Below are 26208 nucleotides of genomic sequence, written 5' to 3' on the forward strand. Positions count from 1 at the left end.
CACTTTTAGGGTATGTTGTAAAGGAAAGAGGAGACCTAGAGTTTCAAGGAAGCTAGGCCTTTTAATGTCACACATTAATGTTGCTACTAATAACCTTAGCAGTGGCCCACTGAGTGTTGCAAATGCACAAATATATATGTACAAACCTATGTTTCATTGTGGTTATTAATAGTTCAACACAGCTGGAACAAACACCAGTTTTTGTTGTCCTTTTGCAATTCAGAAGCAGTAAAATACTCTATACTATATCAAAAAGAAACAATATTATGAAGTCCTATACAATAAAACTGCCATAGATACAGTCTTCAGCACAGTCATTGTGTCCCCATTTTGCCAAGACTGAAGTATTTTTTTACTTTTGTGATACTGGAGGACTGCAGTATATTGGACAGTGTTTACTCCTCCATAGATGTAAATGGGAGGTGCAAGTATAACAAACTAAATGTTTATTGTGATAAAATCCATTGCAACGGACATAAACACCTGCTTAGATCATGTTGTTGCAACTGTTTTAGGCATTTCCACTCCTTTACTCCTCCACAGATGCATAAGAGGGTCTAAAAAATAGGACAAATCCTTCGATATAATGCAAATGCACTATTATGTTAGAAGTCCACTGACACAAACTATGCTGTGTCTTGTTTCAACAAAAAATGAGTGGGAGTGACTCGCATTATCATCGCAGACAGTTTTCTGTTCTTGAGTGTGCAGTACATCAATATGTTCGATTCATCTATGATCTATCTATTTATCCCTTAATTCATGGATAAGGGGGAGAAAAGTGTTGCGCCCAACGTGGGGCTCGAACCCACGACCCTGAGATTAAGAGTCTCATGCTCTACCGACTGAGCTAGCCGGGCTACACACAAACCAATATGGCGCCCCGAGAAGAACGCTCTACCAGCTCCAGACGAGCTGTATCACGTTGTTCTCGTGTTGACTGCAGCTGAGAAAGCTCTGTCTCACACTGACCTCTAGCGTCAGAAAACAGGAAGTGTTGTGTGTGTCAAATCACTGAGCTCGGCTACAAATTGTCGAGTTACTGAAAACGTTATAACGTTACGGCATTGGCAGCAAAAGACTTGAAGAAAAACAATTACCAGATAATCACGATTAATTTAGCTAGGTGACAGAAACCGTTAACTGATATGAGGTGCGTAGCGTCACAGTAATTATGCATCATGTAATTGTTAGTTAACTGACTATTGATTTTCTCCATAAATTGTCCGTAAATCACCACTAATTTAGACGGTGTGGATGTAATATTAAGTACGTAAATACGACCTACATCTCATGCCAACATATCACAAACTACATCTTGATTTTTAAAATATCCAAACAGACTTTCAGCTTGTCTTCTCAACGCTGACTTTGGAGGCTTTTTAGTGATCTATAGTGAATTTATGAGCGATGAACTAAAGTACTTTCATACAATAAACAATCGTTATTTTCCATGCGAGACAGAAGAGATGTTCCTGTAGCAAAAGTAGTTTATAATTTTAAGTGTTTTAAGCTTTATTGCCTCCTATTTTGTTGCATGATAAGGTCTGAAAACAAGATTCAGGGGCCCTCTGCATGTGGGGTAAAAATGCAGGACCTTCCTCAAATGATATTGTACTTCAGTGATGTGGCTTATCTAATAAAAACAATTACCACGATCCTGCGGTTACTGGGGCCCCTGGGGGTCTGAGACTCTGGGGCAATGACCTGCCTTGCCCTGGTGATAATCCAGCCCTGTTATACTGGTATACAGAACCATTTCCAAACAGACCCGTCGGTTCAGATGGTGCTATCCTGAAATATTATATATCCCAAAAAGTGTTGCATCAGTCAAAGTATTTCACATTTAACTGTTAGCAAATTAGGAAACGGGGCGTTTCCATGTAGTACGTGAACACACCACGGGCCTGGGTTCTCCTTCTACGTCAATGACACTGGGCGGTTCATGAATGGGGTTTTGAAGTGGGAGGGCCCGTCATCTGATTTCAGCAGGCAGGGAAAAAAGTGGGTGTTGTGCTGTAGTGTTTGGTTTGATGCGATGCATCTTCATGACTGTTTTTAAACACGCGAGCAGCGGGTTCACTGTGCTAACGGACCGCAGTGGGGCGATCGGCCAGGAGCGGAGCAGACACCGGTCAGTTGAGACGTGCAGGCCGGGGGCAGCCGTGCAGCCGTGCAGCGGGGGGAAAGCTAGCTCCAGCCCAGCGACACTCAGCGACGGCAGCCCGGAGCCAGAGAAGGGAGAGCCGTGTCGATGAGCCATGGGTTTCCGCAAGAAGAACAAGAGCCCGCCGGTGCTGAGCCACGAGTTTGTGATCCAGAATCACGCCGATATGGTTTCGTGTCTGGCCATGATTATCCTCCTCGGCCTGATGTTCGAGGTACTGTGTGATTGGACAGGAAAGGCGCAGGAGCTGTGGTTAGCCGAGTGGTGTTAGCTGCTGCTAACTATCGTTAGCCGACATGACAGCAGTACTCCAGGGGCAGGGCGCTAGCGTGTCTTTCTCCTTCGCTTCTCATGTGTCTCACTGATTACCAAAGAAGATGGCGAGGAGGCCCACTGGCACAGCTAACAGGTCATTTTACCAGTCGGCTAATCCATTGCCTCCATAGCAAACCAGTGCATTTATCAGGCCATTGGGAGCAGAGGTGGTCAGGCTGAAAGTGTGTGCATGCTCCACATTTGATTAGCAGCCCTTTGGTTCGACAGAGCAGCTATAGCTGACTAGTGCCTGGCCACGTTTGAATGAAACAGGATAGCGTCCCCCACACTGACCTGCCTCCACCCAAACCCCGCCACCTGACTGCAAATCCTGTGAAAACTGATGAGAGTGTGTCTTCATAAATCTTCATCTGTCGAGATGAAGATGAGCTGTAGCTTGGCACAGAGTGATCAGTGTCTGTATTCAAGGAGAAAGAGAAGCACAGGATGCACACTCACTTTGACACAATGAGTCATTGTAGCAGTGGTAGAGAACTTGAAATATACCTCATTTTTGCTAGAGAGCCCCTCCAGGCAGCCCCCAGGAGGTCCCCAGACCTTAGTCATGGCAGTCAGTGGATTCAGGATCTTGCAGTGACACAGCAGCCCTCACTCATTACACATGTGCATGAAACGCTGACTGACTTTTTCAAGTGTTTGACAGTTAAAAGGTGTTTGACAGTTAAAAGGTTAAACATGGATGCAGCCTTTGAGACAGCCTTTCACGCCTGTCGGAGAACAGTATCATGACAGAGAGTAAGGTGCACTCACATGAGGCTATCCAAGAGGATTATACACACATTTATTACAGTGTTTATTAACTCAAAGGCTTGGATTCCTGTATATGAAGTACATCAGTGGTCAGTGACAAACCTTTTCTCTGACTCAGGATCAGTCCCTTAATCCTGTTTCTTTCCTTGTGTTCCAGGTCACAGCAAAGTTTGCCATCATGTTCATCACAGTCCAGTACAATGTAACACAAGTTCTTGGTGAGCTGATGTTTATAAGTCCTGTAATCACTTCAGTATTTGAAAAATACCTCAAGTTGCATCTGCTTTTAAGTTTGCGCTTCTCTTTTTTCTGGCAGATGAGAAGAGCGAGCCTGTGAACCTTTACCAGTATGGCCCTAAAGATGTGGCCACGGTGTTTTTCTACCTGCTTATCGCGGTCATCCTTCATGCCTTGATACAAGAATATATTCTCGACGTGAGTACATCGTCCAAACGCAGCCGCCGCCACATTGTTTGTTGTTTGGAACAGAGTGGCTTATTATTTTTGATCTTTTTTTCTCAGGGAAACAGGACCCTTTGTGCTCACTACAATCGCCTGTCTAGATTTTAATTTCAAAAGCATCAAATAATGCCTCACGTGTTGGCTCTGCTTTGGTCCATGACTAAGTTTTGGAGAGCCGCTCGTAGGTAATCGGGTCCGATCCTTCCAGCTGCATGAGCACTAAAGCATAATGACTGAAACAGTGCTCATGTTTCCTCTGGCATCTTTTGCCTTTGATGTCAATCCCCAGTGGGATATCATTAATACAAAAAAGTATTTTTAGATATTTTTATTCCAAAAATAAAAATGTTTCTGGACCACAAATATCCGTCTCTTAAAGGAAAAAACCCCATTTCACACGTGTCTTAAAACAATAGTCTGGGGTCCACGTGAACATCGAAACAGGGTTTTGCTTGCCGTTATATTCCTCCTGTTCCTGCTGGCAGTTAGGAGATAACTTCTGAATACACTTGCAGCCTAAGAGTTTGAGGACAAAATCCTCATTCTGTGTGAAAATACATTCAGTGGGGTTCAGCGGAGGGTCGACCCACCAACCCTGTGATTAACAGATGGCCCGCTCTACCTCCTGAGCCGCACAGGCTGTGCTTTAAGGTCAAAAGACTACAATCACAACATTTGTACAAGAAACAAACAGTGGAAAACTTGCACCGCTACTCTATTTATGCTGATTACAATATACTGTGTGTTAGAGGCAGTTACAACAGACTGTTTTTATATACAACCCTGATTCCAAAAAAGTTGAGACACTGAACAAAACATAAATAAAACTGATTTTTGTAAATATCTGCTTATTCTGAATTTGATGCAGCAACACGTTTCAATCAAGTTGGGGCAACAACAGACTGGGAAAGTTGATGAATTCCCCAAAAAACGCCTGTTTGGACCATTCCTCAGGTAAACAGGTTGATTGGTAACAGGTGATATTATCATGATTATATAAAGGATGTTACTACATGCACCACACTTTGTAAAAGCGTGTTTCAGTAAACACAGTTCGTTTGCAGATGGCTGCATTCTGTTTTCATTTTTGTCTTACACGGCGTCCCGGAATCTGGGTTGTGTTTAACCTCCTGTTCCTCATAGTGAAAATCCATCTACAAATATCTGTTTTGAAATGAGACGTGAGTCACAGAAAAAAGTGACGCATACTTTTCTAATAACAAGCAAGGAACTAGATGTCCCCCGTATCAGCATGTGATGTATCGCTGTGTTCACCCTGTGCAATTTTTATTTGTATCGTTTCAGAAAATGAACAGGAGGTTGCACCTGTCAAAGACCAAACACAGCAAGTTCAATGAGTCAGGACAGCTTGCGGCGTTCTACCTGTTCTCCTTCATCTGGGGCTGCAGCATCCTGACGGCGGTACGACGGTCAGGAGTCATAGAAACACACTGTCCCAGACTGCATCGGGCTTCATCTTATCTCAGCGTATGTCTCCTTTTCTCTTGACAGGAGGACTTTGCGACAAATCCGACTTTCTTATGGGAGGGTTACCCACACACTCACATGGTGTAAGTTAAGATTTATAGAGCCCTACACATCATAAGACCATATTTTACAACTCAGCGATTATTTCCAATTTTAAATGAGTTCCACGAGCAGATATGTTGAGCTTTAACGGTTTGAGCCCTTCTCTTAAAACCTGTGATGTATTTTTCACTTGTTTGGAATTGCTGGGAAGTATTTTATTATGTTACATCACAGTTTAATATTCAAGCTTAATATTGTCGATCCAGGAGAGATTCTGTTTCATTTTAACTTATTCTACGCTCTTCTCATTTTCTTGCTGCTTTGACTTGTGCATGTTACTGTACTTTAAATAGAAGTTACTGATCAGTGCACCAAGCACAACATGATCTATTGTATATTAACATGATATAACCTCTGTCCACGCTGCTTACCTCTGCACAACCTGTCCTCTGTCAAGTTTTCAGGTCAAGTTCTTCTACATTTGCCAAATTGCCTATTGGCTCCATGCACTTCCTGAGCTGTACTTTCAGAAAGTACGGAAGGTGAGGTCATTTTACAAAAAGATGATGTGCTTGGGGAAATGTTTCAGGTTTTTGTATGTTGCAGAGCAGCAGCTTTGGCCTTGTATTGCAGACGCGACGTGACGCGTTGGCTCTGAGAGAAAGAAAAAGACGTCAAGTTTAATTCAGGGTTTACAGACATATCGGCCATTTAACCTCTTCACAGATGAGAAGTGGTGAAGAACTCAAGTGTGTCAGCAGTAACGCATCTGATTTCTGAAATAATTCACTTTAATAGTTATTGTCAAAGTTTTTGTGCAATGGCCTCTGCAGTCTGCAACGTATGATGAGCACAGGGATGCGTATATGTCGGTCAGTTAATGTCCCTCTAATGCTGCTAATCCCTGCTGGGACTTTCATGTGTCTCCATGAGGAGTTAGCTGACGACTGCACACATGTGCACAGAGAGGCTGGGAATACATTAAACAACCGCGCCTCTGTTGCAGTACTTAAACACAAGCAATGACAAATGTTTTTAGGTGGCATTAGCACGAAGAAGCTGTCACTTATCATTGCCCCTTTTTGTACTCCGTTGAAAAAGCTTTTTCATTTGAGGTTTGTCGGGTGATGCATGTGTGTGTACCTGTTTTGTTGATAAGTGTACATACATTATTTCAGAGTAAATTGGAGCTAAGCGGCTGTCGAGACTCAATTTGCATAGAAAGTCTCACAGCGTCAAAGCTAAAAGGTACTTAATGAGTCCCCGTTGTGTTATAAGAGTTGCAGACTTTCCTCAAGAATGTTTTACTATACGTTAAATGAAATGACTAAAATCTACAGGAAGCTTGATGCTGCTGCTGCTGCTGCTAATACAAGCTCCTCTTTGTTTCATTTCTACAGGAGGACATCCCCCGCCAGCTCTATTACATTTGCCTTTACGTTGTCCACATCACCGGTGCCTATGTCTTAAAGTGAGTGAAATAATTCATTTTTTTCAAGCATGTCCTGCAAGGACATATTCCCATATTCTACATATATAGCTCATAAAAATCTCATTTATTCTGTTAATGTCTGAGTGTTTGCCTGATTAAGTGGTTTTACTTTTTTATTTTTTACTGGGGGAAAGCAGTGATACTTTTTTACCATTGCAGGAAAGTGTGTGAAAGTAAAATCAGAGCATCATTATGCGATTAACAGCTCGGACAGTGCACCTGACACTAAGCTGCTCCGCCTGATCTATGAGTTTGTGGAGTGATTGTTTTCTTTTTTGAGTGATGGACTGTGAGAGCTGCTCAGTTTTCAGTTCTCATCTAAACTCTAAGGCAGGTCAGATGACTTTTCCTCTACAATGAGGAATTGATACCATAAGATTTCAGTCTGTTTTAAGCTGTGATTCCTACCTCTTTCCTCTCAGACTATCGATCTAAAATCCTTGAATATTCTATAAGAAGAGCACTTGAGCTGGTTGTGTTCACTGTCGTCCGCTGCTCTCTTGTAGTTGATTTTTTCTTTCTTTATGTCCTGAGTGGTGCTCAGTTAAGTCTGTGTTGACGTCCCTCTCTCTGTGTCCCGTCGTGTTTAGCCTCCACCGACTGGGCCTGGTGCTGCTGGTCCCTCACTACCTGGTGGAGCTCCTGTTCCACGCCTCACGCCTCTTCTACTTCAGCGATGAGAACAAGCAGAAGGGGTATTGCTGTCCTGCATCTAACAAACAAGCTGTCACTTTTCTAATTAGTATTTTGGTGGCTTCCTGATCTGAACAACTTGATGCACTTTCTGCCCCCCTTTGCAGCTTTACTCTGTGGGCGCTGCTTTTTGTCATCGCCCGCCTCCTCACCCTCACCCTCTCAGTTCTGACGTTTGGCTTTGGGCTGCCCCGTACAGAAAACCAGGGCTTCTCCCTAGCAGAAGGCAACTTTAATGTGCTCACCATAAGGCAAGTCCAGATGGCGATGAACAGGAAGAGCCCTTAATGTCTTGTACTTAGCTAACTTCGCCATGGCATTGAACTTAAAACAAAGAAAACGGCCAAAGTTTTGTTTTCCTGCTCACAAGTTAAATCACTTGTTTTCACAAACACCTTTCGTGAACTGTTTCGATGTAATACGGGAAAGTGTGTGAGCACGCTGAACACGGTGCATTCTGGTTGTAGTGGGTTTTCCACCTTTTGAGCAAAAGGGAATACCACAGCCCTTTTTGTCTGTTTTCTTTGGTCATGTAGCACCAAAGTCAATTATTCCATTTGCATCTTTCTACTGTCACCCCTTTAAAATGTGTCCTCCCCACCCCTCAGGATGACTTGTCTTGCAGCTATCTGCCTGACGCAGGCCTGGATGATGTGGAAATTCATTAACTTCCAGTTGAAAAAGTGGAGGGAGCACAGCCAGAACCAGGCCTCGAAGAAGAAGACAGTTAGCCCAAAGAGCAAGCCTCACAAAAGAGAGCCCGCGAGGGGTGAGTGGTCTGTCTACCTGTCCACCCAGGTAGACGGAGTGTAATCCTGTGTTTCAGTTAATGTCTCACACACTCGATGCTTGAGATTTTTTCGCAGTATTGCACGTATTTATCTGGAATCACTTCCTCTTGTCTTGTCAGGAGGTGCTGCCAACGGGGTTGTGAAGTCTGACGATAAAACGTCACCACGGGCAAGAAAAGCCAAAGCTTCATAGAGGTGGAAGAAGTGGAAAAAAAACTGAGTGAGGGAGTTCTGACAACGTGACATTATGTCTTTATACAACTTCAGATTTTGTCGACAGCTCTCCAAAACAAATGTTTAAGCGCACTAAGAAACCTTACATAACTGTCCCTTTGGGGTTGAAACTCCTCTCAAAGTTCAGTGTTACTGTCTGCTAGAAATGATGTTTATTATTAATTTCAGTTCTGTGCAGATGGGACGTTGGCAGGGCAGTGTTGGTTTTGATGCTTTAACAGGATAGATTTAGCTCTTCAAAGTGTCCTTTTGTGTAAAGCTACGATCACTCGCCGGGTACTTTAAACTGAGTTGCTCTTCAGTAATTTGACATGGAATCAGTTAACGTCACAGTACCTTAAAAAAACTATTTTGACTTCAGGGCAAATTAATATACAAAAAGTTGGGACGCTGTGTAAAACATAAATAAAATGAATGCAGGCATTTGCAAACAAACTGTTTACTGACAACAGTTTTACAAAGTTTTCCTGAGTCCATGTGGTAGCATCCTTTATCCAATCATGTGTTCACAAAGTGGTGAACCTCGCTCCATCCTCACTTGAGAACAACTGAGTCTTTCCAGGATGCTCCTTTCATACCCAATCATGATACTATCACCTGTTACTTATCAACCTGTTTACCTGTGGAATGATCCACACAGGTGTTTTTGGAGTCTTTTGTTGCTCCTGTCCCAACTTGTTTGAAACGTGTTGCTGCATCAAATTCAGAATAAGCAGATATTTACAAAAATCAATGAAGCTGATGAGGTAAAACATTAAATATATTGTCTTTGTGCTGTTTTCAATTGAGTATGTGTCAAAAAGGATTGACAAGTTGTCACATTCTGCTTTATTAATGTTTTACACAACGTCCCAGCTGTTTTGAAATTGGGTTTGTAAAGTGTTAATGTACAGATTAAGTGTATGGGGTGTCATTCTAAGTTTGAGCCTTATTCAGTTAAACTCAACAGGCCACTGGCTCAAGTCCCAAAATAAAGCCTTTCTTCGATATTCTGCTGTTGTCAGGAAAGGATCATGAATGAATTGCTCCTGAGGAATATTTGTGCTATGTAGGTATTTGGCATGGCTGCAGCCAGAAAACTGAAGCTTGTTCTCAACTCCTTGATCATTTGCTGCCATTATTTGACAGCCTCTGCCTTTGAAATCCAACACGTTGCAGGATTGAGGCACCTTTGTCATTTTCTTCGCTTTTAGCACTAGCCTGGTAATCAGCTTCACCCCGTCGCAGGGGCTCATCCAGGTTAGGTGACCTACCAAGAGGAAGCTGGACTGTAACCTGTGATGCTGTACTGTATGCACACAGTTGAATCTTTATAACAGCATGATTGGAAACTTGAGCAAGAAACTGTGTTTGAGGCTGTGATTCAGTCTTTTATATGGTAATGTCAATGCATGACGGTGTAAGGCTAAAGACTTTATGGCTAGTTCCTAACTGTGCTGTTGAGTTTGCATCTCTCTCTCTCTCTCTCACACACAGACACACACACACACACAAACACACAAGCATTCAGTGGCCTTTTTACAACTGCTGCAAGAGGTTTGAGTTATTTATTTTTGCCGTATACTACAGATAGCTTTTATTTTATATCCTTTGAAAAGCTATAACCAGCAAACACAGCGGTACATAGCAACTGCGTTTAGTTAATCCAAACAATACAATCTTTCTTCAAGTGTCCTTATACTGTCAGTGGTTTGTATCACTCGTTTCCGCTTTTTTATTCTCGGGTATCAGGGGACAAGCTATTCACCACTTTCACTAGAAGTTACCCACGGTGCAATCGGAGGTGTGTGTGTGTGTGTCAGGGGATGTGGTTGTATGCCTGTGCACTTACTCGTGTGTGTACAGTATTGTTTCGCCTACTGTGTATGTGAATTAACTGGGCGTGAATGATGGCGGTGATGACAACGATGTTTATTGCTTGTCTCGTAAAAAAAAAAAAAAACAGAAAACAAAAATGTAGAAACGATTGCCTGCGTGCAGAGCATGAAATGTGACAATCTGTTCATTGACTCCTGCCCCGTTTGTTGTATTTCACGAGCACATCCTGTCTTTCAGTTCACTTTGGTTGGGCCCCCGTCTCAGAGCCTGGCGCGCTTCAGTGTGTGTAAAACACCGAGTTGTGGATAGGTGTACGATCTATAGGTTACTAAATGCTTATGTGTTCGATGTCTCCGCCCCTCAGATGCCCTTTACTGTGTGAGAGAGATTCTGTGATTTCTGTTTGCCAAATGTGGCATGTTTTGTCCTCCCTGCTTCACCTTTTCAATGATCCTGACATTGCTAGCGGAGCACACGTATTGTACTGTTGGCCATGCTCTTTCCTCTCAAGGACCAAGCCCTGCTCTACTACTAACCCACTGTGCATGTGAAGCTCTGTGCAGACAAGACTGTACTACCTGTCTGCTGACAGTTTGGAGTCATTAGTCTAGAGCAGGGAGGAGATGCCATTCATTTTTGCTCCCTTTAGCGCTCCTTATTGGGACTATGGTGGTCTTTTAAAGCCCTATGTCTGTGTATGGCAGTGTCATAGGAGGGAAGGAGGAGCGGAGGACTTATGTACCAGCCTGTTATTAAACTGTCTCAGATGTACAAGAGAAAAAAAAAACAGACCTAACCCTACACTGTACTAAAATATGTGTCAGATTTTTAAGCTATTTTTATAGAGGGGGAACTGTTGAAATTCACTGTTGTTCAGTACACACGTGTGAATATTTGTTTTGCATCCATATTGATATGAATTGTTTTTTTTATATAAGAATGAAGCTTGCTGAACTGTTAGCGTGGGTATACATTGTGGTATGAGTGTAAAAATTTACTTAGCCTAACGGTTTATTTAACTTCATGGCCTTATTAAAGCAAAGTGAACTCAATTGTATAACAGTGCTCAGTTAACACTAAGCTACAGGTGTACACTGCAGCTTTCACAAATACATGTTTTATTATAGTGAAACACACCATCATACTGATACTGGTCATTACTGCATCAGTTAAAATATGTGATCAGAGGAGCACTTGGTCAGTATAGTGTTTTATTTGTTCCAGTCGTGCAGGTGTTTTTCAGTACTTGTGATTACAGGCCCGGATTTACATCCCTGATTCCAAAAAAGTTGGGACGTAAATAAAAACAGAATGCAGTCATCATAGAAAGTGTTCCCGAGCCCAGGTCGTGATATCATTCATACAATCATGTATTCTCAAAGTGGTGATACTATCACCTGTTACCAATCAACCTGTTTACCTGTGGAATGATCCAAACAGGTGTTTTTGGAGCGTTCAACAACTTTCCCAGTCTTTTGTTGCTCCTGTCCCACCATGTTGCTGGCATCAAACATTAAATATATTGTCTTTGTACAGTTTTCAGTTGAGTACATGTCAAAACTGATTGGCGAATGACCACATTCTGCTTTATTTGTTTTATGCAGCTGTTTTGGAATCAGGGTTGTAGAACCAACAAGGTATTTTTACAGAGTGAAAATCGTCTGCAAGCTTTTCTCGCTCATCAGATGTCACTCTGTACAACAGTCGGCAAACGTTTAGGCTCCGAAACATGAGCCACTCTGCAGTTCACGGTCCTCTTGCTTCGAGACACAATAGCCGGTATAATCCCACAGGAATGCACTTCTTTTTTTTGCATAATATGCATTATGTCAGAGCACCATAACACTGCTCTCTTGGCCTGTTTCTGCATTGATTCTCAATGATTTACAAATTGGAGTTTCTCAAGTTTAAACTGTGTGCATTTTTTAATTGTTGAAAAAAGAATTGCAATGATTCAACTGTATGAGCAACCTCTAGGTGGCAACAATCATTAATGCATTTGACCATGAGATCACTTAAAAAAGTTAAAAAAAAGAATAAACTGCACAGCAGAGACACGTTTACTGTATTCTATTAATTCATTCTCCACTGTCCTTGATTTGTTTTCTTTTTGCTGCTTGTTTGTAGATGTTGCGATATATTTCCTTTTCAAATATGTTGTCTCTGAACTGCTCTGATGGTATATATTTATGCAAATTTCTTGTGAGTTCTGATCATTTTTCTTTGTCACTATTTTTTTTTTATTTCATGTTTGAATAAAGCTTTTATTCATTACACAAACTTGTTGAACATAGTTTGTACATATTGCCTGCAGGCTGAGTAGTAGAATTGTATCCATGGCAACTGCACGAACAAAAAAAACATTGCAGTTTCAAAGTGCACAGTAAATTATGAGAGCTGTAGATAATTATCCACTTATGAGGTGAACCAGCATTGAAAATGTCATTCATGAAGCAGGGATGTGCACAAGATCTTGCTTATTAGAAGTTTCCCTTTCCCACCTCCTGCTCATTACATCTTTCCTCCTATTTAACTTAAGGATATATTTAGAGACCTACTTGATTTTGAACATTTTTCATTTATACTTCCCTTTGGGGGTGGTGTCAGTAGATGAGAGGAAATATTGGCCAAATCCTACTTCTTGGCTAATCACCACCAGGGGGAAACAGTGAGCTTTTTGCCTGAGGGACAGAAGCAGTCTGCAGGGGCATAGCTGCATACAGACCTGCATTAATAAATCACTAGTGAGAGTGAGAAGGACAGAAACATTGTCTTATCAAACAGTATGCAGCTCAACACTCTTCAACAGACTTTATTGTGCAGTAAACCAATAAAATGAAGTAACTGATGGATTTAGCCAAATGTGAGGGTATATTTCAGATGGGGGACCTCCGCCTCAGCTCCACTGTTGAGCAGTTTGACTGACAGGGCACTGTAAACACGACATCTGCGTCCACGGAGGGTGAGGAATGAGCACAACACCGAGAAGAGACACCTGCAGCTCACTGCTAATGTGTTGTGTTGTTTTAGAGTAATGGCTTTTCTCTGGGAAATCAGACAGCATGATGGATCAGTGAGAACCAGAGAGGCAGGCTGGAGCTCTGCAGGGTCAGCACAAGGACAGGAGTTCACACACACACTCTCCATCACACACACACACGCTGATGGCTGCATCCCTAACCCAAACATACATGACCTGAACCTGCTGAAGGTGTGCTTCAAAAGCAAACTTGCAGAAAGAGTCCAACAGCAGGGACCAGCTAAGGCGAGGGAAAAAAAAAATCACTATCCCCCTTTTTTTCTTTAATTCCTCCCCTTCATCCAATGAGGATAAATCTCTCGCTGAATCGTCAGTATTATGTGTAATTTCCATATAAATTAGCTTCATTAAAAGGGGAGTACTTTCTTATTTAACGAAGCTCATTTGAAATTCTGTATTTAATAAGACATGCAATGCCAGACTTGCAGACTAATAGCCAACAATTAGCAGGACTGGAGCATGTGTGTGTGTGTGTGTGTGTGTGTGTGTCTGTGTAATCTCTTGTAAGTATTGTAGTCCCTCAGTGTTATTTTCATTGATTGTCTCAAATGAGCAAATTGGGCAGCAGCTGTTCTACCAGCCAGGTTTACTTGCAGTGATCCATGAAGCACGGCGGAGATCTAAGACGTTCATGACCTCAAGGCTATTTGCAAGAGTGGAGACGAGAGGGGAGTGTTTGAGGTGAGCGATAGAGCAGGTGTAGACCAGGGAAGGACAGTGTGGAAGGGCTGGAAACATCTGGACGGATCAGAGGAATGAGAATGAAAAGCAGACGGGGGCAAAGACAAAACGATAAAGGAAGTGAGAGGAAGAGAAACAGATGGAGAGCAATGTCGAGCGGAGTGCTGTGATTTACAGTAGAACTAAGCAGAATGATGGAGGTGATGGAGTGTGTGTGTGTGTGTCTGTGTTGTGAAGATGAGAGTAGTGCCTTATCAGTATCTATCAGAGCCAGCAAATGAAAATTAGAGCAGACTCCTAAAATGGTACACATAAAGAACAGAAAGGTGAAATAAAGAGGACAAGAGACACAATGACTGAATGGAAGGAAAAGAAAGACGTGTTGGTCGCTATATTTTCATCTGGCATCATACCTCATTAAAACCTTATTCAGCCTTTCTACCATTTATTGTGTGCATGTTTATGTTTTTTTTTGTACGGGCTTGTGTGACTGTTTTAATCAGGCAAGCCCATTTAGAACAAGTTCTTATTTAGTAATAGCTTGGTAAAAAAGCAAAATACTTCTTGATGCTGAATTGAGGGTAAGGTGAAAGGAAGAATAACAATAGGAGACAAAAAAATGAAAAGGCTCTGAGACTACATTTTGCTGCTTATTTGTGGAAGTTCATTAATGGCAAGACAATTGAAACGGCATAAAACAAATTTAAATGGAAATCAGTCTTTGAGTCCAGATTTGAGTGAGAACAGGGACAGATTTCTAAGCACAGAGAAGGTCCTGATGGTAGGCAGGGACAGAGCTGAGTGTCATAGATGTTTTAGTCCTGCAAAAGAAATGCTGCAATGGAAGGAGCCTCTCAGTTTTGTAGTAAAATTCAAATGATTTTACCTGAATGTAAAGTGCTGAGGCTCAACCACTGCTGTTATCAATGCGATGTGTTTAGTTTAGTTTGGTGAACTTCTGACAGGTGAATTTACACAAACGACCAACAGCAAGTTGTCTTGACAGTGCTGACTTTTGAAAGGGGAGTGCAATGGAAGCTATCATAGCTGTGAACCATCCATTTCTATTTAAAGGGATAGTTTGTATTATTTAAAATGGGGCTGTAGGAGGTACATATCAATAGTCAGTGTAATACTTAGAATGGCAGTCAGCACGCCCCCAGTTTGGAGAAGCAGCAGGAGTACTAGTGTAATACTGGTGTTCTGTGTCACTAAGGACTCATCAAAGTCACACAATAACACAAACAATCTAACCGATGGAAGTGGTGGTAGACCAGCAACTACTGTATTCTGCAAGGTAAAATTACTGTTTTTTTTTTTCAGTGGAGTCTGGTTTGGATGGAGCCACATTAATGGCTTTAGCTCCCATAGAAAGGGCCACCTGATGGGAAGGTAAAACAGTGAAAATATTCTAAATATAGAGCACACTGATTTTGATAGCTGGACCTTTTTTTAGTGGCTAAAATCTGTGTAGCTGCTGCCCCCAGTCTAAAACAGTACATTGCTTAGCGTCCTACACCAGTACTCCTGCTGCTGGTGAATGAGGGCTGTGCTACTGCTGTGATACACGCTGAAATACTGATAAGTACCTCATACAACCCCACTTCAAATGATCCAAACTGGCCCTTTAACCTCCATTGGAGTAGAAACTGCTTCACAAAGGAGGAATGGTTTGGCAGATATGAGACAGGAGTACAAACACATCTTTTTGAATAAACTGTACTTGAACGTATTGTCCTGTTAGCAACCAAGCTAACCGAGCTAACAAACTGTCAGTTAGCAAGCTAGCTGACTCGACCTGCTTTTAGCCCCTTTTCAATAACTCTTTACTGAATCAAATGTCTACAACCTAGAGCGTAAAGTAACTACAAGGGGAGTAAACGACCCAGTGCAGAGAAAACTGAAAGAGGCTATTGTGACTGGCTTGCTCGTGTGTTAGCCGTTAGCTCGCCACCTACAGCACTTTACCTACTAGCCCTGTGAGCAGTCACTATGTCACCAAGCCGCCAGCACCGTCTGTACTGTGAAGACATGCAGATGAATTTCTTCACTTTCAGGTGTGACTCCACCTTCAGTGTAGTCACACACACCACGGTGAAATAGACGGATGCGAGGTTAAAAATCCAGCATATAGACATATCCTTACAAAGCTTATCCAGAAACTGTTTTCTTATCGAGCCTCTTCTCAAGTTCCGAAAAACTTAGACTCTGCTAGAAGTGCTGGGGGAAATTATGTGAGCACATGTTGAACTGAGTGAACAGAAAATCTGAATTTTGGGCAGAAAACACGCTTCCAAATCTGTCCCTGTGTGCTCTCAAATCTGGATTGATTACGGCTTGAATATTATGATGCCCAGAGTCTTGCAATTAATAAACTGCCCTACATTTGGTCATTATGTTTTTGAAGAGCTTTTGTACCATTGTGCTCGGTCCTTGCAGCCTAAGTCTGGCCTCTGTGTCATGTTGCTTATAGGGCTAGTGAAGACCTCAGTTATGGAGTCAGCACGTGTTGCTTTTGCCTCAAGCGTTCGCATTGAGCAACACAGAAATCAACAAAAATGTAGAGGGAGTATGAATATGAGTTATGCATGCCCTCTAGACTGTGTGGAATATTTTCTGTATGAATGTGTGCATGCAGCTGTGCAACAACAAGTTGTGCATCTGGAACATGAATCTTCACACACCTACACACGTGCACGCACACACAAGCACACACATGGCCCAAGCGCAACTGGGACAGCTGACAGCACAAGCGGGGTCACGTGTGTTTATCCAGTCTCATCTGTTCCTCCATTGCCTGAACTCTCTGGATAACACCTAGTTTGTGCACGCTTCCACGGTGACGGTAAACACACAATGCCCTGCTCCATCCTCCCCTCTCACTTATTCCTCCGCCTTTGAGGGTTATGTTTCTCCAAACGGCAACTTCATCATCCACTGAGGCTTCCGAGACAGTGATTCTACAGCTGCCCCCGTTTTTGCTTTATCTGTTCAACCATGTTGTATTGATTTTACACTGTATGAAAGGAGGCAGAGGGTCAGAGCTAAATGGGACTGGACCATATGGTGGATTCATAAATATATGACAAGCTGTTTCCCAAAGCTTCACCTTTGTCTTTCCTTAGTAATTTGTGGCCAGATCTTCTTGTCTCTTTTTACTTTATTACTTCCGTATAATTTAATTTGAATACAATTTGATACATTAGACCCAATATATATTTTCTATCCACGTGAGCGCTAACAGGTTGACTTCAAACTGCGTCATACCTAGTCATAGTCACCTGACCTTCCGGAGTCTTCAGGCAGCTTCAATATGCAGGTGTGTGTGAAGTACTGTCACTACTCCACCAGCCAACTAGGTCCTCGAGTAACCATCGCTTCAAGCTGCCCTCTGATCACCCTGATGAAGACCCTGTGCTGAAACACATATAAATAAGATTTCTCCTGTTAGTCAGCTAGTGTTGCAGAGCAGTGACTCCAACATACCTCAGCTTCAGAGTCCAGGTGGAGGTGCTATTGGTGGTGAACACCAGTATTAAGGGAGAAAACATCACACGGAAACATTGAACTTCAAGTTGCACAGTACATTCATTCGCCTGGTTCATTATTTGCAGTGTATATATTCACATATACAGTGCAAACAAATAGGGCTGCAGCATTTGCTCTATAAAGTGTCAGACCATAGAGAGAGATGTCTAATCAACACCCCAAAATCCCCAAAATGATATTAATATTTGGTATTTTTGGTTAATCATTTCCACAAAGTAGCTGCTGATTATTTTTCTGTCCATCAACTGGCTGAATCAACAAAGTGATTAATTGACTCCTCACTCTATTAACCGTTAACTCTGCATACAAGCACAGAGCATTTTCCACATATGGGCTGCCTCTTTTCTCTCTCCGTGTCGCACATCTGTGTGCATGTGTGCACGTGTGTGTGTGTGTGTGTGCGTGCTCGTAGCTGTTCCACTACCCTCCTGAAGCCTCGTCCCTACCTGTCTGGAATCTTAAACAGCTTCCCCGTTCCTCTCACCTTCCCACAACTCTCTCTGCAGTCCCCTAAATTTTACTGAGGGATTGTCTCAACAATAAACTGTTTGCTGGTAAATAAAACATAATCATCTCCTGCCCACAGTGTAACCATCTAATGGATTGATATTAAGCAGTAAGTGTGCTTTATTGTATTTTTGCTCGATGTTGAGGTGCTAGAACGGCACGAGTGTCTCTGCTTGGTGTGTACGTGCATGTGTTTCTTCACAATACATTTCACTTTCTGCCATTTCCGTTTTCTTTTAGCCTCGGGCAACACTATGGAATTTTCCAAATGACGGACAATAAGTACCATAATAATGTGGTTTTAAATATCGTGGAACTGCAACCTGAAGCCAGCTGGCTGTAGAAAAACAATTCCACACTGTTTCACTCTATCACCAACAGGCCTAATGAATTAAAGAGTTTCACTCCAAAAATGCAATAGCAGCACTGCCACTTAAAATCACACTGGCAGATATTTTCAAAAAGCTATTAATCCTTCCACAGAATATGTTTAGATGAAAGTATTTGCAAGCAAAGGTCTGAAATAAATAATTCCAATAATAATCCAATTAAAGCTTTGTCGTTCAAGTAGGAACCGTTTTGTAAAACTATACTCGCGCTTTTAAGAATGAAACCCTCCAATTATACTGGCAGGCCCCCACCCAAGAATAACTGGTGTCTATTTAAAGACCCTGCCAGTGGTTTTGCCTGCTTTAGCCTAATTACTACAAAAATACTTCACATTACTGCCAGCCATTGTCCTGTTGTACTGTTTTAGAATCCTCAATGTGTTTTTCCTTCCTCCCAGGCAGCTATAACTTTCCTCTCATTTAACATGGAATGAAAATCAACTCGTGTTTAGTCAAGTAGATAAAATAAGGAAAAACACTGCTGTGGTCCTTCAACAAATAAAAGGCATTAATAAAAGAGTGATTACTGCATTTAGAGTACTTTCAGTTGCAAAATAATCTGTAAGATGACAGAGGTGTTCATTCATTCAGGTCTTCACTGTGAAGCACTTTTGAGGAAACCTGTGCACCTCTCGGCAGATCAGCTTGTTAACAGTGTGACTTGGTAGTATCAAGCCTTAAAGAGTAACTTTACACCAGCATGAGGTGTGTTTCACCTCTGGGTGTGGTAAGAAGTGTGCCCTGTAGTAACAACCCCCATCAGTGATGTCACAGCGTACAGGCGCAGTGCACTCCTACATCACCGCAGCACCGCGAGAAGCTGAAGCAAAAGCAGGATTTTCTGAGCGTGGTTAAGACGCACGCAGACAACTTTACATAAGTCCTGTTGATGACATTGTATACTCCCTGATGATGTAATCAACTTAAAGCAAGTGCAATACAGCTTTCAGTTACTCTTTAACCTCATGAAAAAGGTCGTTGTTTGCACGGCTCTGTTCAAACTGGTCTAAAATAAAACCCACAATAGCCAGAGCATTTATTCTTTTTGCAGCTGAAAGCTGAGGCTTCTGTCTTTTGTGTCAACAAGTTGCACGCTTGTGTCGCAAGTCGGTGATGCCATAACATCACATTACATGCGATGCAAAGCATGCTTCCAATTTTCTTCATGTTTCTACATTCAGAATTGTTTTGGGTCAATATGTTTTCTGTTTTTGTTTAGTCAAATCTGATGAAAAAAATGTCAGATTTTTGTATTTTGTTCTAATTTATGACACACTTTAAATAATTTTATCATTGTGATATTATGGTTCATTGATTTAAATAGCCTTTTATATTAGGTTGTGCAGATTTTAGGAACATGAAGCATTTCAAAATAATCTAAGAAATGACATTAAAATAAGCAAAAGTACCAGTGTAGGCACAGAGGAAATATTTCTAATGTGGAAGAAACAATCAAAATGCCTCACTCTGATGTTCAAGTAGCTTATGGAGTGCATTCAGAATTGTTTTGGATCAAAATGTTTTGTGTGTTCATTTAGTAAAATCTGATGAAAAAACACAATATCAAAACTTTTATCAACTATTATGTTTCATTGACTTTCTTAGTGTTTCAGCTTAGGTTGTCCAGATTTTAGGGATATGAAGCATTTGGAGATACTCCATGAAAATAGATCATAATAAGCAAAAACACCAACGACAATTTCTATTGCAGGATTCAAAGAGTTAATAATAGTAATGTAAGAAACCTACAGTACAACTGTTAAAATACTCTGTGGTCTGCTTTATGTTTTAATGGTGTTGTGGTCATATATTACATGTAGTAGTATGATAGCTCTCCAACATACAGTATCTTCTCTGTGCCATTGATTTTTTTTTTTATTAATAGGTTATTTCAAACTTAGTCCATACCATCACACATACACAACATAAATGTGTAAAGCTCATCCTGACAGTCATCTACTGTACAGTAATATAACGCAAACTGACTGTGAGTGCCATCACTAAAAGTTTCTCTTCCCTCTTTACAACATTTTACCTGCATTTAGTTTTTACACTTGAAGTTATTGGTTCAGTAAAGCCTGCCAGTGGACCTCAAATATGCTCTGATTTCTTTTAAAGGAGGTTTAAAACGTCTCTAAATCCTGTGGCTTGGACTCATGCCTGCATGTGTGTCTCTGAGTGTGTGCATTACAGGGTTACAGTGCGACATGAAGTAGACACGTTTGATTGGTTGTTTTTGTGAAATGAGCAGTTGTTTTTTACTTTTCTTGTGCAATCAAACTCAAAGATCTCTCTAATGTAATTTTTGCTTTCCAAGAACGTTCACATTTTTGCATCCAGCACAGTCTAATCTTCTTGTTAGCCGTTCTTTTAGTCTTGCCTGATGAATTGTGCCTGACCCATGAGGCTAATTGCTTTAAACCTTCTCCACAACGTTTTCTTACTCTTCTTCGCATGCCCTCCCTCCCACACTCAGTGAAACTGGTGTAGCTCTACCTTATTTTCACCCCCTCTATGTTCCTTCCAGCTACAACACTTCCTCTCCTCCTCCATCACACTGACAACTCCACTCTTGCCTCTTCTCTCCCCTCTTTCCACCTTGTGTTTCTTTAACACCTATAGCTTTTCCCAGCTACCCTTCTCTTTGGGCAATAGGTACCATTTGTCATTATCTGTGATCTTGTCTCTGCGTCTTCTTAAACTGCCTTAAACTAAACTCTACTATCTCATCATCTTGTCTCACTTCTCTCTGATTTTCCTGTTCTCATCTTCTTTCATTCCCACTGTCAGTGACACTACAGGAGCCTCACTCACTCTGTGTGTGTGTGTCTTTTTTTGGATGTGTATCTGCCCATCTATCTGTGCACTTGTCCGCCTGGCATCACCATAGTGACGGATTTTGGTGCTATCTGTCCCTGTCTTGTATATCTTGGCAGCAGTCGGGGCGCTGCGCCGACGTGTCCCAGTTCATAGGCCACCCAGCTCCAACGTCACTGCTCCTTGCTGACCCTGCCAGCTCGCATATGGAGCCCACATATGGGCCTCATCTATAAGAGATAGGTGGCCTGAAGGAGCCGCAGTCCCTCCAGTGAAACAAACCCAGTTCACAGACGGCTGGTCCCTGCAAAAAGGCTGCAGGATGTGAAGTGACATTTCAGCATTTGTCTGGCTCGTGAGCAAAAAAGAACTGAGTTTTGAAAGAAAACAGCCCTTTCCTTGTATTTATAACAGAGACCAACAGACATTATACAATAAAACTTTCCTCAACATCTTGATTTTAGCAGACAAAGAAAAGGCATCTCTATTGTGACCTATAGTATTCATTTCCAAGCCTCTTCTCTGTCATCTTTTTCACTCAGGTGTGCCTGTGAATTGATATGATGTTAATGTTATTTTTGTTTCAGAGTCTGGGGACTTTTGTCACAAGTGAATCAGCTGAAGGCTTCCGCTGCACAAGGACAAAAATAGATTTTACACCCTGACATTAAAATTTGAGTTCTCACATAGCCACATTATCTCATGAAAAAATTACTATACAGGATTTCACATGTTGCTGAAGAAAATACTGATAACTTAGGTATGAAATAATTAGTCTATAAATTGATTAGTCGACTGACAGAATATTTACTATTTTGATAACAGATTAATTGTAACTAAACAGTTTCCAGCTGTTTCCAGCTCACTAATACAAGCTGGTGCAGACACATTATGAGATGATTATCAAGTCGAGAAAAACGAACAAACGTATCTGCCACATAAAAGTTATTTAGCAGACAAGTCTATTATCTTGTGAAATATTAGATAGTTTTATCTCCTCAGGCCTGCACAATCTTCAACTGCTCATAGCTCATAAAATGGTATAACCTTTAATGAGGGGTCACGCGTTAATTTTACTTAATTGCAAAGAGTCAAAAGCCACAAAGTTTAGGAACCACTCATAGATTGCACCAAAAATTAGTCCATATTGAAATATCATGAGGAACAGACAAAAAGTTATGAGGCTATCAGTAAGACACTTACCTCCAGCCCCCATGAGGTTCAATTTAAGGGCCCATACCAGTGTCTTTGCAAATTTTAGTTCCAAATCATGTGTACTTTTTTCTGAACATTTTCACATGTGCATTTTTGGATATGTTTTTCTATCATTGTAGGTAGCTGCTGGTTTATTTCTGTATGGTATGAAAATCGCGTAGCAGATTCTTGAAACATGCTAAAATTGTATTAAGCGGGGATTAAAATTTCATCACATTGACATTAATTTTGCAAAGTAATGTCAATAAAGTGCAGACTGATTTGCAAGCTGTCAAGTGTGATACCTCCTGACAATAATAAGTCAAAACTAAAGGCAGACTTTGATGGATTACACTACTCAAGCATGTTTAAAGGCAAGGCTTATAGATAATGTAAGGAAATTAACTGAAACTGGACTTATAGAAATGTATAAATGTTCTAAAACAGAAAATGATGTTTTACAATATAGTCAGCTGTAATGTAAGAGTAAGATCTGCAGTGAATTGGCTAAAACAGGCAAAAACACTGGTGTGGTCTTTTAAAGCGTTAGAAATCCTCCAGTAAAGGGGAGGCCGCTGGCACATAAACTAGACTTTTATTTATCCAAACTGATAAATTGGTCGTTATCAGGATAAGACCTTCACATTCAGATGTGCTCTCAAGTTTAGTCTTTCTACTTCTGTGTCATCACCTCCAGCAAAACGCCATAGAAAGTCTGGAAATAGTGGCTGTTTCAGCCTGCGGGCCACATCGAACAAACAAGTCGGGTGGCTTTTGTTAGCGTCGAGAGTTTAACTGAAAATACACACCGCGGCATCTCTCTCCGCGCTGGTATCGTCGCTGACATCCGTCTGTAGACTGCTAGACAGACAGTGCCTGTTCCCCCACCTCCTCCACCACCTCTACCTCCCCCCTGCGGTGGTGGCGTCTGCCTGTAGTCCGTATCCGGGTTGGACGAGAGGGCCGGAAGCGCGGCGCTCCACTCGAACGAACTCCTTTACCCAGAAGCCCCCGCGACGCCTCAACTTACAGAACTGGCTTCTTGGGCTTCGGGAGTATTTCCCATTTAAACAAACAGTGCCGAAGATGGCGGAGAGTTAACGGTGTAAAGAAGAAATTATCGATCCGGTAGAGAGATACGTCCACAAGGTAAGCTCGCGCTGCGTGCGTGCTAACAGCCAGCTAATTTAACGCGACTTTGCATTTGGTTTGCATTTCGATAGAGGACGGAAATGTACTGACTTCTCAGCGGCGGTGCACACACACAATATTGGCATCGTTACGGTGCGGAGGGCACAGTGCATGGTCATTTAGTCCATGACAGCAAAGATTTACTTACCTGTTCGCGGCGGTGATGAAGTGCGCGCTCGGTGTCGCGCATTTGTTTGTCAGCCCGTGTTGCGAAATGAATGAACGTTTGGCAGATTTGATGAACTTAACTTGATCGCGCGAGCTGGCCAGTTTACGCACAAGCTGGTGGATCACAGAAGTGCTTCCAGTAGATCGAGCACATCGGGAAGTTTTTAGGAGAGCACACGCACGCTTCACGCTCGCAATGCTTTCGGTTAAACACACACAAACCAGGTCGCAGTTAACTATTTTCTGTGGCTTGCTGCTGACTGTCCGCGGTGGGAAAGCTGCACAGCTGAGCCCGACGCTGTCGCAACACGAGGGAATTTGGACCGAAATGTTTGTTGATCAAGTGCGTGCAGACGTACTCATGTGTGTATCACATGCATCGTGTTGGAAAGAGGCTGTTGGTGTGTTTTGGTGGTTTCGGTGCTGCAAACATGCGATGCGGGAAGAGGCAGACGATGCTGGCCGTCTGTCAGTCAAGCAGCCTGCCCGGGGTCCCGACTGCTGAGCGATAAAAAAGTGCCCTGACTCCGCTGCGTGTCTCCAATGTGCAAGTCAGTGCACTGGATGCGCCATGCGTTGCCTATAAGTGTGTGAGGTGAAAGAGTGAGTGCTCGTCGTGCGTGTTTTTCCTCCTTACACTCCTTCATAACCCCTCCTGTCATCTGCTTCATCCTCAATAACGTGTCTCACTGTACATCTGCAGGGGGCAGCAACGTGGCCCTGTGCATACACACTGTCCTGTAACCCTGAAGGTCCATGGTTTGATTCCTGAAACAGCCAGTGTGTGTGTGTGTGTGTGTGTGTGTGTGTGTGTGTGTGTGTGTGTGTGTGTACATGAAAAGCACCATGTCCTTGAGCGTGACACCAGAGCCGCACTTCAGTACCTGCTTGCACTGGGTAATAGCAGTCTACTCCTACTCCTCAGTGTGTGTAAACAGTAGTTGAATGGAAGTGATGCAGATGGTTTGCGTGTCAGTGTGGACAGGTGAGGGATGTCAGGTTGAGTTAATTACACTGAGGTCATGTTTGGATTGTTTGCAGCGATGTTTCATGGCAGGATAAGTGTGCAGCTAATGATTATTTTCATTACCGACTGATTATTATCTGTCCATGAAATGTGAAAAAATAGTTTAGAAAATTACACAGTTTCCCAGAGTCTTGCTCTGTCCGACAAGACATAAGTCAGAGAGAAGCTTAATGCACTCGCACTGGAGCAGCTGCAGAGTGGTTTGAGTTTTTGATTGATGAATGGCATTAACAAGCATTTTCTTCTTTGTGCACAAGCCCGAAACTGACACACACACATCCCAAAAGACGGTTACTTTTCTCTGTCCCGATTTAATTAGTCATGAGCCTATTTTCCTCTGAAAGGTTCACACTCAAAAATTGAGGTGTGTGAGTGAAATGTCCTGTGAGGTTGTTTTTCTTCCCTGTTCTGTTTATTTCACTGTTCTGTTGTCGCAGTGATATCAGGTGAATCATTTGACAGCAGAAAGCGTCTCCGTTCTGTCTGCTTTCCGTCTATAGAGGCCTATAGAGTGAGGATTTAACCAGCTCCTGCTTGTTAACCCCAACAACAAATGATTTATTAACAAAATTGTTGCAGATTAATTTTCTGTTGATCGCGGCGGATCAACCGATCGTTTTAGCTCTACGGCTGGACCGTCTGCCTGCTGCCCGAGCACAGGGGCGTGGCGGCGAGCAGCCCTCATCTCGTTCCTCGGCACCCCTCTCCTGACAGATTTACAGTCAACTCTGTGGCCCAAGTCTCTGCACACTCGGACACACACGCGCCTACAACCTGCTCACAAGGAATTGAATGGGCTGGGAGGGGTGAGGGCAAGGCGCTCGGACCCGTAGGCGCCCGTGAGGGGTCTTCGCTAAGCGGATGGCGGGATGAATGCGTGCACGAGGAGGAGGAGGGTGACAGTGATGCACGATGTTTGCTGAATGGGGAGAAAGGGGACAGAGGTTAGCAGGGGATGCTGGTGACTGGGTCAGGCGCTGGGGGCAGGGCTCACGAGGCTTAGCGGGAGGGAGGAGGACTCACACACCAGCCTGGGAGCATGGGAAGCTCTGTGTGTGTGTGTGTGTGTGTGTGTGTGTGTGTGTGTGTGTGTGTGTGTGTGTGTGTGGAGGAGGGATGGGGGTGTGTACGCTGAGGGGAGGGGCCCAGGTGGAGCCTCTTGCTGGAATTCTACCTGACATTTTTGTCCTGGTCTTTTGTTGATGCTGGTTCTGCCTTCCTCGACTCCGCTCGGTCATTTGTGGAGAGTTTTTTTTTCACCTCTTTTGTGGAATCAGGAAGTTTTCTCACTCAAACGGACCGCATTCTTTGCTGTGCTCTTGCTCTGCTTTCTGTGGCATGTCTCTCGCTGTCCCCTGCCGCCCCCAGTTGC

The 26208-nt window shown here is 42.6% G+C and overlaps 2 protein-coding genes and 1 non-coding gene across 3 annotated transcripts in view; 2 read left to right on the plus strand and 1 right to left on the minus strand.

Annotated features, from left to right (window-relative positions):
• Positions 1–787: 787 nt before the first annotated feature.
• Positions 788–860, minus strand: trnak-cuu. Its single transcript has one exon. It is a non-coding gene; the product is annotated as a tRNA-Lys (tRNA).
• A 1142-nt stretch (positions 861–2002) lies between these two features.
• On the plus strand, positions 2003–8428 carry zgc:113278 (uncharacterized protein LOC541528 homolog). Its single transcript, XM_041945849.1, has 11 exons — positions 2003–2381; positions 3411–3471; positions 3570–3688; positions 5021–5137; positions 5228–5286; positions 5703–5787; positions 6646–6716; positions 7328–7432; positions 7538–7681; positions 8039–8199; positions 8341–8428. Exons 1-11 carry the CDS (start codon positions 2262–2264, stop codon positions 8412–8414), a joined length of 1116 nt encoding a protein of 371 aa, XP_041801783.1. The 5' UTR covers positions 2003–2261; the 3' UTR covers positions 8415–8428.
• Positions 8429–23486: 15058 nt separating this feature from the next.
• LOC121612825 (nuclear receptor coactivator 3-like) overlaps positions 23487–26208 on the plus strand; it is a 62136-nt gene continuing 59414 nt past the window's right edge. Inside the window, exon 1 of the mRNA XM_041945950.1 lies at positions 23487–23599. The gene's annotated coding sequence lies outside the window, so the exon portion shown is untranslated. The remainder of the gene's footprint in view (positions 23600–26208) is intronic.

The sequence above is a fragment of the Chelmon rostratus genome, chromosome 10 (assembly GCF_017976325.1).
Source record: "Chelmon rostratus isolate fCheRos1 chromosome 10, fCheRos1.pri, whole genome shotgun sequence".
Lineage (NCBI taxonomy): Eukaryota > Metazoa > Chordata > Actinopteri > Chaetodontiformes > Chaetodontidae > Chelmon > Chelmon rostratus.

Coding starts and splice junctions, on each gene's coding strand:
- zgc:113278 (XM_041945849.1), top strand. CDS start 2,262: ATGGGTTTCCGCAAGAAGAACAAGAGCCCGCCGGTGCTGAGCCACGAG. Junction 6,717..7,327: donor ACCGGTGCCTATGTCTTAAA/GTGAGTGAAATA, acceptor CGTCGTGTTTAG/CCTCCACCGACTGGGCCTGG. Junction 7,682..8,038: donor TTTAATGTGCTCACCATAAG/GCAAGTCCAGAT, acceptor CCCACCCCTCAG/GATGACTTGTCTTGCAGCTA.